Source organism: Euleptes europaea, chromosome 10 (assembly GCF_029931775.1).
Source record: "Euleptes europaea isolate rEulEur1 chromosome 10, rEulEur1.hap1, whole genome shotgun sequence".
Taxonomy (NCBI): Eukaryota; Metazoa; Chordata; class Lepidosauria; order Squamata; family Sphaerodactylidae; genus Euleptes; species Euleptes europaea.
In genome coordinates this window covers 17,157,212-17,174,049 of record NC_079321.1, presented here as the reverse complement: position 1 = coordinate 17,174,049, position 16,838 = coordinate 17,157,212, and the positions used below count along the sequence as shown (strand labels likewise).

Genomic DNA, 16,838 nt, shown 5'->3' with positions numbered 1-16,838 from the left:
AACATTCTGTACCATGATGTTGCGCTGGCTAGACAGAACCAGCATCGATTTCTTGATTTGAACTGCAATAGTGGTAATACAGACAAAATATAGCCCTGTTATTTTGCTCCCCCTCCTCCCCCAACACAAGGCTATTCTTGGTCTTAAAATAAAATTCATTGCTGTCACACCTGAATAAAGTAACTGGCTTATTTGCGGCATGTACTTTTAGTTGCTAGCAAACACACAGAGACTCATGACAATGTGGCCGTTTGAGAAAGGCTATATATAGTAACAGGGAATTGCAAATTGCTCTTTGTGCTGCTCTTTCAGAAAAATAAGCTGCAGGGAATGGAGCGCGGCAGGATCATGTAATTGAGAGCCAGCGTGGTGTAATGGTTAAGAACAGTTAACTCTAATCTGGAGAAATGGGTTGGATTCCCCACTCCTCCACATGAGCGGCAGACTCTAATCTGGTGAACCAGGTTTGTTTCCCCGCACCGCCACATGAAGCCTGCTGGATGACCTTGGGCTAGTCATAGTTCTCTCTGAACTCTCTCAGCCCCATGTACCTCACAAGGTGTCTGTTGTGGGGAGAGGAAGGGAAGGAGATTGTAGGCCGCTTTGAGACTCCTTAAAGGTAGAGAAAAGCAGGGTATAAAAACCAACTCGTCGCCTTCAGTCGACTGCATATTTCCTCCAGTTTCCTGCAGCTGAAGAGCAGCCTTGGAGGTTGCGATTGGGAATGGAAGATGGTTGGGGAGCAGCCCTGCTTGACCCTTCCCCTTTCTGCCAGTTGGCCCCTTGGAAACACCCTCCTCCCTTCCTGAATCTGCTTTTCCACCTGTGGGAAAGGAAAGGAGGGTGAATATGGGATACCCTTGATCCTGCAGGGAACAAAGCAGCTGAGAGCACCATTGTTTTTAGAGAAAAGCCCAGAGGAAAGAGTTCTACTTTCCTGCTGGTGCACTGCTCAAGCTTCTAGCCTCCCATGATTGCTTTTCATTAAGAAAAGAAAGAAAGATGAAGACTGGGAAAATTTGCACCCAACTAAGCTCTGAGAGCTGGTGGGGGGTAATGGATAATGTGTTGGACTAGGATCGTGGGAGACCTAGGTCTGAATCCCCACTCCTATCATGGAAGCTCACTGAGTGACCTTGGGCCTGTAGCAAACTCTCAGCCTGACCTACCTTACAGGGTGGGGATGAATGTGAAAAAACAGAGGAGGGGAGGAGGATGTTCTAAGCTGATTTGAGACCCACCTGTGGAGAAAAGCGGAATATAAATAAATGAATGAATTCAAATGCAATGCGTGTAGTTTCTTCATGCTGGTGGAAGGGTGCCGCCGTGGGCACTTTCTAGCCTTTGCAGTGGTGTTTTTTTGTTGGGGGGGAGAAGGGGGTGCAATCGCCCACTGGCCCTTGATCCTTTGGCTATTGGCAGAGGTCAGAATTGTCCTTCCTTTCACAGCAGGAAAAGCTTTAGTGAAGCAGAAAATCCATTTTCTGCTCAGGTCTCTTGCATACCATACCTGTTAATGCACACAATGTGTTTTATGTACACATGGACAAACTAAGCCATCAATCAAGCTTGGTAATTATGTATGTAATCAGGTAGTGCAAACATGTGCACTCTTTATTTTGTATTGAAAACTCGAATCTCTAACTTGGAAAGTCTTGTTCTTATCAAGCTTTATTAAGCTGACTATATGCTGCTTCAAAAAAGTAACAAGAAGAGACAAACACATTTGACAGTGCAATCCTAAGTGGAATTATACCCTTCTGAGTTTATTGTAGTAAGTAAGTTTAGAAGGGTGTAACTATGGTCATTATTGCACAGTTAGCCTCAAATTTCTCCAAAGAAATTTGTGTCTTTTCAGCAGAAAGCATTCAAGCTATACAAATAATCCTAGGAGATTCACATCAACATTTTATTTTGGAGCTGTTTTGTTGATAAAATTATGTGATTTCAAGTCTTTGACAAGCAACCATAATGGGAGAAAGAGAGAGAGATTATACAGGTCAATAACTGATGCCCTATACACTGCTTGATGTATATACATCCTCAAGAGCCCGGCATGTAACAGAAGGTGAGTCATGAAAGTCATGTTCTAGTATATAAGATTAAATAAACTTACAGGGAGCTTCATTATACTAGAAGGGCTTTTATACATTTTTTACTGTTTATTATGACACAGTTATATTATTAGGATGTGTGCTAGATTATCACTCTATGACTGACCACTGAGGAAGGCATTCTCAGGCTGAAACGCGTTTGGTCCTTTCTGGATCCTACTTTGGTCAATGTAAGATTGTACATCACAGGTATTTAAGTTTGCATATATTGGATGTGAAAATCTTGCCTGTGCTAGAGGCCTTATGTTTTTAATTTGACTTTGCACCTTATTAAAATTTATATATTTGTAATTTTAGCATTATACTGAATCAGTCCATGGGTCTGTCAAGGTCAGTATTGTCTAAGACTGGCAGCAGCTCTCCAAGATATCAGGTTGAGGTCTTTCACATCACCTACTACCTGGGGCTTTTTTATTGACAGTATTTGATTCTGAATTAGTAACAGGGTTTTCAATTTTGTGTTTTCCTGGCAGATCCCGACAGTGCAATTTTTGAAGAACACCCCACCGGAGCCAACAGAAATTTGTGGCCCAATTCCTGTGAAAAGACAAAATCCAATAATTGTATTACTTCAGAGTCCTTCCAAGCCAGCGAGCATCCCTCATCTTGGACACCTGAGCAAAAGGATGAAGGAGAACCCACCATTAAAACATCTTTAGATACTTTTTATGGTGCCTGCTGTCCAAAAATGCGATTTCATGGCAGCCTGGCACTTGAGTCAGCTTCACAACGCATATCTGCCAAAATCGCAGATCTGGCCGACAGAGAAGGAACAGAATATGCCCTGCGGAGTCTCCAGGTAGCCCAGATGGTTTTGAACCAAGATGGTAACAAGGTCTTTCCTCAACGTTCAAGGGGCACCTGCTTTTCTGCCGCTACTGAAAGTAATGCTAGTTTGGAAGAAGGGAAAAAAATCCCTGGACTTTCCGATGACGTCCTTCAGTTTCTCTTAAAACAGGATGTAACAAAATGAACGTGGCCTTGACGTCGGTCGGTTTCTAAGCACCGTTTTTGTGTGGTTTTCATGACCATCCGCTGAAAATGGTTTTTTTTTAATAGGGAAGGGACTGTTAGATCGTACACACAAGGACAAGTATTCCACCAGAGCATCCGTTCACCAGAATGTAGTCCACAGAAGAAACTTCTTAAAAATTACTTCTTAAATTACTTCATGTATACCCCACTTCCCCCCCCCCAATGGCAACCTATGGTGGCTTACAACATTCTCGCCTTCTCCATTTTATGCTCTCAACCAGCCCTGCAAGGTAGGCTATGCTGAGAGTGTGTGACTGGCTTAAAGTCACCCAGCAAGCTTCCATGGCAGAATGGGGGTTCGAACCCGGGTGTCCCAGATCCAAACCAGACTCTCTGACCACTACACCCCACTGGATCTGCTTTTGAGTCTCCAAAGAGACTGGGCAATCTTCAAAGAGATTGTTCGGGCCATTCATTGCTGTGGCTGTTATGACATCATCCTTACAGTGACCTGTTGGCTTTCTATCAGACCCACCTAATTTGAATGCAAATTAGCAAATGCCCAAGGCTAGTCGAATTTTGTAACTATTTTGCAAAGCTGCCCGCAGACCCCTCATGGGGGGACAGGGGACTGTGTGATGATGGATCCAGGCATAAGCTCTGTCAGCTGATCAAGCTTCCATTCCAGTGTGGTGTACAGCCAGCATGGTGTAGTGGTTAAGAAGAAGAAGAGTTGGTTTTTATATGCTGACGTTCTCTACCACTTAAGGCAGAATCAAACCGGCTTACAATCGCCTTCCCTTCCCCTCCCCACAACAGACACCCTGTGAGGTAGGTGCGGCTGAGAGAGCTGTGACTCGCCCAAGGTCACCCAGCTGGCTTCGTGTGTAGGAGTGGGGAAACAAATCTAGTTCACCAGATTAGCCTCTGCTGCTCATGTGGAGGAGGGGGGAATCAAACCTGGTTCTCCAGATCAGACTCCACCGCTCCAAACCACCGCTCTTAAGCACTACACCACGGTGGTTTGGAGTGGTGGAGTCTGATCTGGAGAACCGGGTTTGATTCCTCACTCCTCCACATGAGCAGCGGAGGCTAATCTAATGAACTGGATTTGTTTCCCCACTCCTACACACGAAGCCAGCTGTGTGGCCTTGGGCTTGTTCTGCCAAGGCAGGGGTTCTTTTGGATTTGGAGGCAATAAATAGGCAGGTGAAGGAAAAGCAATGCTTTATTTACAAAACAAAGCATTCAGCAGGCACACAAAATAGTATTTATACCTTACAAGAGCTTATCTCCCCTTCAGCTGCTAGGAGCTCTGGGTACAGCAGCGAGAGAGACCCCTGGTCGTCAGTCAGTGTTGAGCTGTGTTGAAGCTCTCCCAGGTTTTCGACCTTGGGTTTTTTATCACTCAGGCCAGATACCTTAATAGGTTGATTTAGTGCACCCTTCTCACAACCCTTCATTCCTGATCATGCATATCACCTAACTCTTGAGCTAACGTAATGGTAAACAATTTAGAAGCCTAACCAATCTAAGATTACACCTGGTACACAGGGCTCCCGTTTCGTAAGGAAGAAAGAAAACAAACTATGCTTAATAGATCACCATTCTTTACAGAGGGAATATGGGGAAATGAGACATGTCAACCTGAACTCCTCGCAATACAATAATCTTCCGCATGTTTCCAATATAGGGCTAGTCACAGCTCTGTTAGAGCTCTCTCAGCCCCACCCACCTCACAGGGTGTCTGTTGTGGGGAGGTGAAGGGAAGGTGATTGTAAGCCGGTTTGAGTCTCCTTTAAGTGGTAGAGAAAGACGGCATATAAAAAACAACTCTTCTTCCTCCCCCCTCTATTTTCTCACATTCTTCCCCACCCTGTAAGGTAGGTCAGGCTGAGAATTTGCTATATTGACAGTTGCTGCTCTGGACATGCCTCAGTTGGCAGGATATAAATTGGGGGTTTATGTCCCCATTCCCTTTGCGTTCTTTGCATAATTTGCATCGCAACTAGATAAACACATTGATGGATTGCAGAATTTAACACACGCACCCCCGGGGGAACTTGACTATGAATGTGTGTGTGTGTGTGTGTGCTTTAATAGCACAAGACCTTAATCAAATCTGAAGAGTGCATGCTTAGCTGTTCAAACAGCAGTGAAAGAGTCTGGGAACAAGAGTTTAAAAAACAGCTCCCTTCTTAAAATATTCCAACAGCCAAATCTGCAGCAGATCTAATTCAGCTACACAATTCACACCAGTGTTGCTTTTGGCTTCTGCTTGTTCAACAGATACATTAATATTCCTAGCTTTTTATAGAACTTGTGAGCATTGAATTGGTTTTATTTTTAAATTATCACTTCTGCATGAGAAAGCTAGAGGTTTTTTCTCCCAGTCTCAATAAGAGTAAATTATATTGTAGGAGATGGGGGGGTGTATTTGCTGCTTGGATAATTTCCAAGGGGTTTGCAGTGACTGACAGTAATCGGAAGGCAAGATTGGATCTTCAGGTTTTTGACTTAACGCTCTTATTTTGTCGTGAGTGATATATCTTACAGACATTAAGCTGTTGGGTGGTGCAGAGCTTGACTGCTTGAACACATGAAGCTGCCTTATACTGAATCAGACCCTTGGTCCATCAAAGTCAGTGTTGTCTACTCAGACCGGCAGCAGCTCTCTAGGGTCTCAGATAGAGGTCTTTCACATCACCTACTTGCCTGATCCCTTTAACTGGAAATGCCAGGGATTGAACCTGGGATCCTCTGCATGACAAGCAGATGCTCTATCACTGAGCCACAGCTCCTCCGGAAAAAAAAAAACTCTCCAAGGTCTCAGGCAGAGCTTTTTCACAGCACTGTCTGGTCCTTTTAACTGGAGATGCCGGGGTTTGAACCTGAACCTTCTGCACACCAAGCAGAGGATCTTCCACTGAGCCACAGCCCTCCCCTGTCGTAGTCCTCCCTGTTGTAGTCCTGCCTTTTCTCCAAAGCGCTTCGACTGATGTGTGATCGTTGGAACAATTGTGTAAGGTATGTTTTGTTGAGAGAGAGTGATTTCCCCAGGTCAACCTGGGAGCTTCAAAGCTGAGCAAGGGCAGCGGAAGAGTTGGTTTTTATATGCTGACTTTTTCTGCCACTTACGGGAGAATCAAACCAGTTTACAATCACCTTCCCTCCCCCTCCCCACAACACACCCTGTGGGGTAGGTGGGGCTGAGAGAGTGTGACTCGCTTAAGGTCACCCAGCTGGCTTCATATGTAGGAGTGGGGAAACAAACCCAGTTCAGAATTCCCAGTCTAGCTTTCAACTACCTAGATTCTTTTGAATTCTTTGCAGTTTAACAGCATTGTCAAAGGAGAGCCAAGATCTTCTAAATTCTTCTACTTTAGCAGTAGAGTACTCTAGTGGAATGTTCTTTCCTTTAATTGGAACAAGCAACCTGTGAGTGGGAATGGAAGTCTGTGTGGGCCATTGATAAAAGACTGGTGGACCCTGCATGTGGTCTTTGGGTCCTCTGATCCTTTTGTACTGTATCATAGACAAAGGAAGAATGCCCCAGTGTCCTCTTCGGACACGATAGTATGCAGATCACCCCAATAAAGTGGTTCATTTTGCCATTGATTTCAACGGCAGAATTATTGACCAGTTCTGCTTGCTGGCTTGCTTCGTGCCAAAAGCATTTGACTCATTGGGGGTGGGTGGAGGAGATGATCTGCCGCCAGATTTCTGACAACAGTATCAGTGTTCAATACGCCGTTTCTGTAATGCATTCTATGTTGGGGTGGGCATGGGGACAACCTGGAAACTGCAGCTGCGGCACCCCGATTATCATTGGGGGCTAGCTGATAGGAACATATCTCACTGGTTTTAAATTAGCTACATTATCTGGCAATTGGTCTACAAGTTCACTTCAAGGTGCAGACTAGAACCTTTACAGCCCTTCCTGATCTAGGACCCATGTGTCGAAATGATCATCTCTTCCCACATGTCCCCAACGACAATCCTCAGGTTTCCGCCTACTGGCTCCTCCCTTGCTTAAGGTAGCCTGCCTGGCATTGACTAGACAACACAGCTTTTCTACTTGCAGCTGCCATCTTGTAGAACAATCTTGAGGAAGTAACGGGGCACCATCTCTAGAACACTTTAGGAGGTCCTGCAATGCCATTTTGTTTGCAAGAGCTTTTAATGGGGTGTTAAGCCACAAGGCATTTTTACTGAGGGAGGGGGGAGTTATTTGGGGTTTAATTGTGTTTTGTTGGTCTTAAACTGGGACTTGTAAGCTGCCTTGAGCCATGGGAAAAAGCAGCGTATAAATATTTAATATTTATTATTCTATATTTAATATAAATACTTCCTTGCTTAGATGCTTCCACTCATACCTCTACAACAACAGTGCTTGGTTGGTTCATTAATGCTCCATCTCTGTTATTGTTTACATTTTTTCTGTATTCAACGAGGAAAAAAAAGAATATCTTTTAGAATAAGGTGCTTTAAACATATTTTTTACATAAATGTGAATCTGCCAGTTACTGATTATGAATCTGGCTTGCTGTGATGAATAGAGAGATGTGGATAATGATTCAGCAGCATTTCCCTCGTTATCGCCTAATGGACTGGATGACCCAGCAGAAAGTCATTTGTACTCCTCAGGCATTTGCCATTAACGCAGCTACACCAGGAAGGTCTTTGATATCAAGGTGAACATAGCTAGGCATTCTTCCCGATCATTCTCATTTTGAGATCATTAAAACAATTCTTACGGCAGCAGATGTACACCTCTCTCGTCTTCATCATTGTTCTCTCCATCACCACAGAGCATCTTCATAGATTCCCATAAAACCTAGCATTTAATTTCCTGCCTTTGACACATTCCCCAAACCATCCTGCCGCAAATTGGGGTGGATCTTACCCCTAGACTACTGCTCCATTGAGCAAAGTTTGAAGCCTTCCTCTAACTTAAAATACTCTTTTGTTGAAAGAAGAGCCATTTGTTGGAGGAAGAAAGAAACATTAGATTCACACCACTTTTCAAAGATCTTTTTGAAAATAGGAATAATGAAGGTTTGATTCTGTACAGCGATTCTTCTCTTCTACCAGTTACTACCAGACTCTTGAGGGTGGTGGAAGGGGGCGCAGATTTCTCAGGCAGAATGAGATTTTGGCATTTGTGCTTAGAAGAACACCAGCTGTTGAGATTTTCAGTGGCTAGCCTGCTGAGTATCTGATTTCTCATTCTGAACACCTCAGGATCAAATCATAAGAACATAAGAAAAGCCATGCTGGATCAGACCAAGGCCCATCAAGTCCAGCAGTCTTCACACAGTGGCCAACAAGGTGCCTCTAGGAAGCCCCCCAAACAAGACAACTGCAGCAGCACCATCCTGCCTGTATTCCTCAACACCTAATATATTCGGCATGCTCTTCTGATCCTGGAGAGAATAGGTATGCATCATGACTAGTATCCATTTTTAACTAATAGCCATGAATACCCCTCTCCTCCATGAACATGTCCACTCCCCTCTTAAAGCCTTCCAAATTGGTAGCCATCACCACAGCCTGGGGCAGAGAGTTCCACAATTTGACTATGTGTTGCATGAAGAAAGCCGGACAGTCATTAAGCCAGACGTTCCTGATGTGGTCTGATGAAGTGTTCTAAAGAAGTATTTGCAAGTCCTTATTATTTGGATCAGAGAGCAGAGTTTTAAAAACCATTTCCATTTAATTGGTGCAAACCCCCTTCTCCCAAGTTGCTATTAACTCCAGCAGGAAGGGGAAAAGAAAAGAGGTGCAACAGGAGTGCCTGTCTTTTTCCCTTATCAGGCTAATAGCTGTTGGGAACAGGCAGCTGATTGCTATCAAGAAAATGTGGGGAAGGATTAAAGAAAATCTCCCCTGGCACCATGACCCCCATCCAAATTATCCTTCCCCGGCATGCTTTTTAAGGTTCAAAAACACATGAGAAAACTGGATCATGGATCTCCTTGTAACTTGTCATCTGGCCCTCAGACCCTGTTCCCTATCTAGATCCGAGCCTTGAAAAACAATCCAGGTAAGGAAACTTTTCCACCACTGACACAATTATTTTCCCAGAAAGGGCTACAGATCCCTTTCCCAGATCCATAATTCTTTGTGTTGCTTAGCCTGAGCTTTGGATCTTATCCACCCAGATGCAAGGAGGCTGCTGTAAAGGAAAACCAGGACCATGCAACCTCTAAAAAACGTTTTATGCTCTTCCCTGCAAAAATAGCCCCTCCTTGCAATTTATGCCGAGTGAACATCTTTCTCTGCCTGGAGGACCTTGTAAGTCTGTGTCTGCCTAAGGGAGGGTTTCTGCCCACTCAGTTTTGAGATTCACTAAATTATACATTCGTTTTCTCTCTCGCTCTTAGCTTCTGCATTTGATGTGAACAGATGCAGATATTTGGATAGTGATTGTAGCCACTTTGTGGCTGCAGTACTTTGTGCATCAAAATACCTGGGCTGCAAACGGGAAACAGAAGAATCATAGAATCATAGAGTTGAAAGGGACCACCAAGGCTATATAGTCCAACCACCTGCACAATGCAGGATATTCACAACTACCTTGCCCCACACCCCCAGTGACCCCCTACTCCATGCCCAGAAGATGGCCAAGATGCCCTCCCTCTCATGATCTGCCTAAGGTCATAGAATCGGCATTGCTGACAGATGTCCATCTAGCATCTGCTAGAAGACCTCCAGGGAAGATGAGCCCACCACCTTCCGAGGAAGCCTGTTCCACTGAGAAACTGCTCTGTTAGAAAATTCTTCCTAATGTCTAGATGGAAACTCTTTTGATTAAATTTCAACCTGTTGGTTCTGGTCCGACCTTCTGGGGTAACAGAAAACAACTTGGCACCATCCTCTATATGACAGCCCTTCAAGTACTTGAAGATGGTTATCATATTCCCTCTCAAAAGGGAGATTCCTTGGATGTTCTCCTGTGGCCCTCTGCTAAAGGTACACTTGTTGCTGTCTGAAGCTTCTGTGCCCAAACTAAATGAGACATTGGTGAGGCATGGTCGAATCTGCTCTTTCTTCTCCAAACAGGAGCGGGGGTGGGTGGGATTGATTTGGATCGGGACTGCAGTTCTGGGCGAAGTTTAACTCTGCCCCATGCCCATTCTCCAGTGTAAATCTGCCTCCTAGTGGTGCTATTTGCCCACATAGGGAAACGTGTGTGTGTGTGTGTGTGTGTGTGTGTGTGTGTGTGTGTGTGTGTGTGTGTGAGGTGCTGTCAAGTTGCTTCCAACTCATGGTGACCCTGTGAATCAATGTCCTCCAAAACGTTCTATCATTCACAGCTTTGCCCAGGTCTTACAAACTGAAGGCCTTGGCTTTCTTGATTGAGTCCTTGCAGGTAACTGTCCCCAAAGTCTACAGGTGTATGATTAAGGAGTGACCAAATTTTGGAGGGTGCATCTTCCTCTCATTTCTTAATCTTTATTTTTTTCTGGTGGCACCCCATTTTGCAGCAGATAGCGCGAAATCCAGGGGAACAGCACAGGTCTACTTAATGGGCAGAGTCCCCAAATCTGGGAATGTATCATTTGTGATGGTCCAAAGCTTACTTTGGAGTGGAGAACTTTTTAAGTATCAATTTTTGTGTTTGGATTTGCAAAGAAGGAACTGGAAGATGAAAACTGGGAACTTTAGCCTCATCCCATAAAGTCATAGTGTGTCATTTAAAAATCTCCCCTAGATCACCTGCCCCAGGATGTGGTGATGGCTGCCAACTTGGAAGGCTTTAAGAGGGAGTGGACAGGTTCATGGAGGAGAGGACTATACATGGCTACTAGTCAAAATGGATACTAGTCGTGATGTATACCTATTCTCTCCAGGATCAGAGGAACATGCCTATTATATTAGATGCTGTGGAACACAGACAAGATGGTACTGCTGCAGTCATCTTGTTTGTGGGCTTCCTAGAGGCATCTGGTTGGCCACTGTGTGAACAGACTGCTGGACATGATGGACCTTGGTCTGATCCAGCATGGCTTTTCTTATGTTCTTATATCCACTTTTAGAAATGTGGAACTGATTCATGCAGAGACTGCCTGATGGTTGTTAGGCAAAGACAGACTCTGCCAGGCAACTGAGTGCTGATCTATTTGGTTTTTTTAAAATAAGGAATGTTCTAATGAAAGGGATTGCAACAGCTGTCTCCCCCTTGGTGGCTCTGCATTTTCCAACACTTCAGAGTATATGACTGTGCCGTGGCATATGGTTAGTAAACTGAGCATGCAGCAGCCAACTTGCAGACTGTGTAAATGTATTCCCTTCCTGTGTTATGTGTAGGCAATTGTGTGGGTTAATTTTGTAAAAAAAAAAACTGTTTCAAGTTGATTCAGTGTGTTCTTAGCTGTTTGCTATTTTTAATGCTGGTCTGATATGTTCATTGATAGCAGGTGGCAGTGCTCTGCAAGAATGGGAACCTCTACAGCAGCGAATGTTCGCTGTAAGTAATGAAGGATATAATCCCAATTCGAGTGACATCCTTATAAATCCATTGGCTTCAACAGACTTAGAAAGGTGTAGATAAGCTTAGAATGGAACTGTAAGACAGAGGGTGAAGTTCAAGGAAATGGTGATAGTTTTCTTACCATTCCTTTTTGAAAGACATATCCAGGAATCGTAATTTTTCCAGGTCTGACCAGACTTCCAGCCTTAAGTCTCCAGCTTTAAGAATAATTGTTTCCTGAGTGTAAATCCAGAGGGTGGTATTTCAAAAGGGTCGGTTCATGCATGAGGGAATCAATGAACTCAAATCTGACATAAAACATCACAGCATTCAGAAACCAGTAGGGGAACTTTTTTAATTTCCACGGATATTGTTGCAGAAAGACACAGTTCTATAAACAAAACAAAAACAAAACTTCAAAGGGAACATACAATGCAAAAGTGCTGAATTAGAACTCATTAAGAAATTAAACACTCCCTGTTATCCTGGCGTAAACAGAGGCTTGGATTTCCTCACTACAATTTCTAATAGCTCTACAGGACCCACTTATTACAAATTTTAATTGGCTATTCTTAATATATTTTATCATACTATAAAACTGTATGGATGGCATTTTCTTAAATGCCTTGATCCTGCTTCAATATTTCTTTGTACCCTAAGAGCGTCTTGAACCGCTGACCTCTCTCCTCATCCATTGTGTATAACAACCAGTTTCAGTCCCTTACACCGAGAATCACCCTTGAAAGATTTATGACAGGATTCACACCAAGCCTCTCTCTGGCTCGACTCCTCTCTTCCCCTTGCTCCTGTAATTTTCCCTGTAAAAAAAAAAAATTCTCCAAAAATAATTTCTATAGTATCTGAAGAAGTGAGCTGCAACTCACAAAATCTCGTGCTGAAATAAATGTCAATCTTTAAGGTGCCACTGGACGTCTGTTTTGTTTGGTACTTGCAAGACATCTTCTTTGCAGGGGCAGACAGGAAAATTAAAATGGCCCAAGAGTGACCCAACCCAAGTGATTCTTGGGGTCAAGGAGCCAGCGTGGTGTAGTGGTTAAGAGCAGTGGTTTGGAGTGGTGGACTCTAATCTGGAGAACCGGGTTTGATTCCCCACTCCTCCACATGAGCGGCGGAGGCTAATCTGGTGTACTAGGTTGGTTTCCCCACTCCTACGCATGAAGCCAGCTAGGTGACCTTGGGCTAGTCACAGCTCTTAGAGCTCTCTCAGCCCCACCTACCTCAGAGGGTGTCTGTTGTGGGGAGGAGAAGGGAAGGTGATTGTAAACCGGTTTCATACTTCCTTAAGTGGTAGAGAAAGTCGGCATATAAAAACCAACTCTTCTTCTTCTTCTTCAAGGTTGGACTTGACCTTCTTCTACACTGCTGCCTCTCAGGTCTGTGCTGAGCACCCAGTCTTGGGCCCAGACTTAGTGTTGTGGGTTAAGGCAAGAAGAAAAGCTTTACCCCTTGTTATCACTGCTGTTCAAGTCCAAGCCAAGAAGACCCTGGAGTAGGTCAACACCCTTTGGTTCGGCTTGCTCCTGGCCGCCCACTGATTGTCCTCCAAGAACTTTCCCCATAAGCTGAAGGACCACAAAATCACACAAGGTTGGAAGAGACCACAAGGGCCATCGAGTCCAACCCCCTGCCATGCAGGATCCCACAATCAAAGTGCTCCCGACAGATGGCCATCCAACCTCTGCTTAAAGACCTCCAAAGACGGGGACTCCACCACCCTCTGAGGCAGCGTCTTTGGTACCTTTTCTGTCTGTCAGTCCAGCTCACCAGATAGTTCCTACTATGCGTAATTCTATCTACAAAGACATTTCCAAAGTGAAAGGCTTATAGAAGATCTTCACTGTATTTGTTAAAAAAAAACATTATAGGTGCAGATGTTGTAGCATAGTGATGTTCCTGGTAACGATTCAGTGTGCTTCAGTGTACCTGTCAGCGTTACCACGACAGCAGGGCTTCTAATTTCATTAACATGATTGGCTTCTCTTATAGAGCAGTACAGAAGATAACTTGGGGAGCGGGGAATTGATAGAGATCTCTCACATGGCTCTGGTAGAAACAGCAGGGATAGAAGCTGTAATGCTGTTAAATCAGAATCATCTGGTTCATCATCCGGGGACATTAGCCATCAGTCATAGAGGGAGGTGTTTTTAATATCTGACTTGGCTATTTATGAACCATGCACATCAGCTTAAGACTTAAATGATGCTTAAGAAGCATGTGTCTGTCTTGCAGGAGGTAGTAAGTGTTCAGACAATTGCACAGAATGAACGGAACTAAATCCTCCCTACCCCCACCCCCAATTTCTTGGAGAATGTTCTGTTTTTAGGAAATAATAGGGTGGTATACCTTTTAGCAGCTGTGGAGTTTGAGTTTCTGTCATTCTCCAAAAAAAGACCTTCCTACTTGCTTCCTGTCCATCTTTACTTTTCTAATATTCGTTATTTGTTTAGAACTTCTGAATGGTCAAAGTGCTGCATGTACATTGGCTTAGTTCAGACAGAAAGCAAAGACATGGTTTATTTTAATGGCATTTAGTTTGGAAAACCAGGATTTGGCTTACAGATTATCACAATCCATGGTTTGCCTCAACAAACATTCACCCTGGCTAGGCAAATCTGTATCTGGGGAATGCCTTAGAGTGGTCTGTGGAACAAGCTAGGATTAAGCCAGGATGTTGTCATTCATACGTAATTTGGGGAGGTGCTGTGGATCAGTGGTAGAGCGCCTCCTTGGCATGCAGAAGGTCCTAGGTTCAATCACTGGCATCTCTGGTTTAAAAAAAAGTATTAAGTAGGAAGGGATGTGAAATACATCGATGTGAGACTTCGAACAACCGCTGCCAGTGTGAATAGACAATACTGACCTTGTTGGACAGTGGTCTAGTTCATTATAAGGCAGCTTCATGTATCCATGTCCATCATGTGGAATCATAGTCAACTGTGGTTAATAAACCAACTTGAAGTCATGGGATTGGATCCTATCAGTTTTTCCACTCAGTCTACTCTGATTTGCCCCCTCACTGTAGCCACCATTCTATGTGGCTTCTGGGAGGGGCTGTGGCTCAGTGGTAGAGCCTCTGCTTGGCATGCAGAAGGTCCCAGGTTCAATCCCTGGCATCTTCAGTTAAAGTTCCAGGTAGGGTTGCCAACCTCCAGGTACTAGCTGGAGATCTCCTGCTATTACAACTGATCTCCAGCTGCTAGAGATCAGTTCACCTGGAGAAAATGGCCATTTTGGCAATTGGACTCTATGGCAGTGAAGTCCCCCCCCAAACCCCACCCTCCTCAGGCTCCGTCCCAAAAACCTCCCACCGATGGCGAAGAGGGACTTGGCAACCCTACCTGGGAAGCCTATAAATGCCACCTTCAAGCCTGGTGTCAGCATACCATGAGCTTCTGGCAGGGCCCACTGCTTTTGACCCCCACCCAAGCACTTCTTCTGCTACCTGCCTGTGTGCACTTTCCTCATTGCTGAGAAAAAGGTATGCAGGTAGCTGTGAGTATGGGTGGAGGGAAGGGTCATGAGCGGGCAGAGGAAGGATACAGCGGAAGGTGTAGGTTACGTGGGTGGGAGCAGGAAGGGAATGTGAGCAAGGGTCCTGGTGGTGGGCAGAGGAGGTGAGGGGTCCCCTGAGCATTCTCTGCCCAGGGTCCCCTTAATGCTGGGACCAACCTTGGCTACTTTGAAATAAATGCACGAGCATCACCCATGGATAGCTGGCAGGGGGGTGCGAAATCATCTTTTCATATATGCAGTGAGAAGGTTGTCATGTTGTAGGCTATCAAGATATACTAGCATGAATGAGCTGCAAGGATGAACTGGAATGCACTCCTCTTTGGAATGCAGGGTTTTTTGCCAAAGCCTTGCTATGACTCTTTCTTATGAAATCCATAAAAATAATTATGAGAGAAATCCCACACAGTGTGAGAGGAGACAGAGAGGAGTTCAGTGCAGAGCAAAGAGCAAATAAGTATTGAAATAAGATTTGGTTGTGTTTTTTTTTTTAATGCTTATTTACTAAGCTCCTAATGGCTCCTATGGAGATACTATATTATGATGCACGTACAGGTATCTTTAATTTACAGGGCTGAAATTAGCCTCCGTGAATCTTCTAGCACAGCTTAGCATCCTCCGAAGTAATATTATTCTTTATTGAGCCACGGCCTTATTTAGAAATGAAGCTCTATAAATATTTAAATATGTGAATTATGAAGACAGTTTGGCTAGCCTAGGATGCTGAGACTGTGAAAAGGGAACTCGGCATTAACAGATAAATCTCTGCTACCTGTTGTCTCTGCCCAAGTCACTAATCTGAAGCAGGAAAGCAGTAGTATGGTTTATCATACTATCTCTACAGAGAATAGGCTTGCTCCCTATTCTTAGACAAGCAGCCTTAGCCCTGCCTATAAGAATCAGTGTGGTGTAGTGGTTAGTGTCAGACTAGGATCTGGGAGACCCAGGTTTGAATGCCCACGCTGCCATGGAAAGTTGGATCCTAGCGGCTTTTCCACTGGGGCACAAGGGAGGAGGGGCGGTCTTGTTTGTGGGCTTCCTAGAGGCACCTTGTTGGCCACTGTGTGAACAGACTGCTGGACTTGATGGACCTGGTCTGATCCAGCATGGCTTTTCTTATGTTCTTACCCAAGTCTCCTCCTAGCTGTGGCTCTGTCACATGTGGTATCTTGTCCACATGGGTCCCCTGATCCTCAGCACAGCAATCAAAAGGGGCATGCTCTTCCAGCATGGTGTAGTGGATAAGAGCAATGGAGTCTAACCTGGAGAATTGGGTTTGATTCCCCACTCCTCCACATGAAGCCTGCTGGGTGACTTTGGGTCAGTCACAGTTCTCTCAGAACTCTCTCAGCCTAACCTACCTCACAAGGTGCCTGTTGGAGGGGATTGTGATTGTAAGCCGCTTTGAGATTCCTTAAGGTGGAGAAAAGTGTGGTATAAAAACCAACTCTTCTTCTTGTGTCAGCGGGAAAGCTGGTAAGATCCAACCCAATGACTGCTAGAGCCTCATCTGGAGTCTGTCTAATTTACAGTATTTTGCTCAACAAGGAGAGGCAGACAGGGATGACCCTCTAATGTGTGTGTCAAGTGCCCTCAAGTCGCAGCCGACTTATGGCGACCCCAGCAAGGGGCTTTCAAGGCAAGTGAGGAGCAGAGGTGGTTTGCCATTGCCTTCCTCTGCAGAGTCTTTCATGGTGGTCTCCCTTCCAAGTACTGACCCTGCTTAGCTTCTGAAATCCAAT

At 44.6% G+C, this 16,838-nt stretch overlaps 1 protein-coding gene and 1 non-coding gene across 2 annotated transcripts in view; one reads left to right on the top strand and one right to left on the bottom strand.

The window, feature by feature from the left end:
- SHLD1 (shieldin complex subunit 1) overlaps window positions 1-3,087 on the top strand; it is a 29,888-nt gene extending 26,801 nt beyond the window's left edge. Inside the window, exon 2 of the mRNA XM_056856870.1 lies at window positions 2,588-3,087. Within this exon, the coding sequence (XP_056712848.1) occupies window positions 2,588-3,087 (500 nt within the window). The remainder of the gene's footprint in view (window positions 1-2,587) is intronic.
- A 2,731-nt stretch (window positions 3,088-5,818) lies between these two features.
- On the bottom strand, window positions 5,819-5,890 carry TRNAD-GUC (transfer RNA aspartic acid (anticodon GUC)). The gene has a single exon. It is a non-coding gene; the product is annotated as a tRNA-Asp (tRNA).
- Window positions 5,891-16,838: the final 10,948 nt, after the last annotated feature.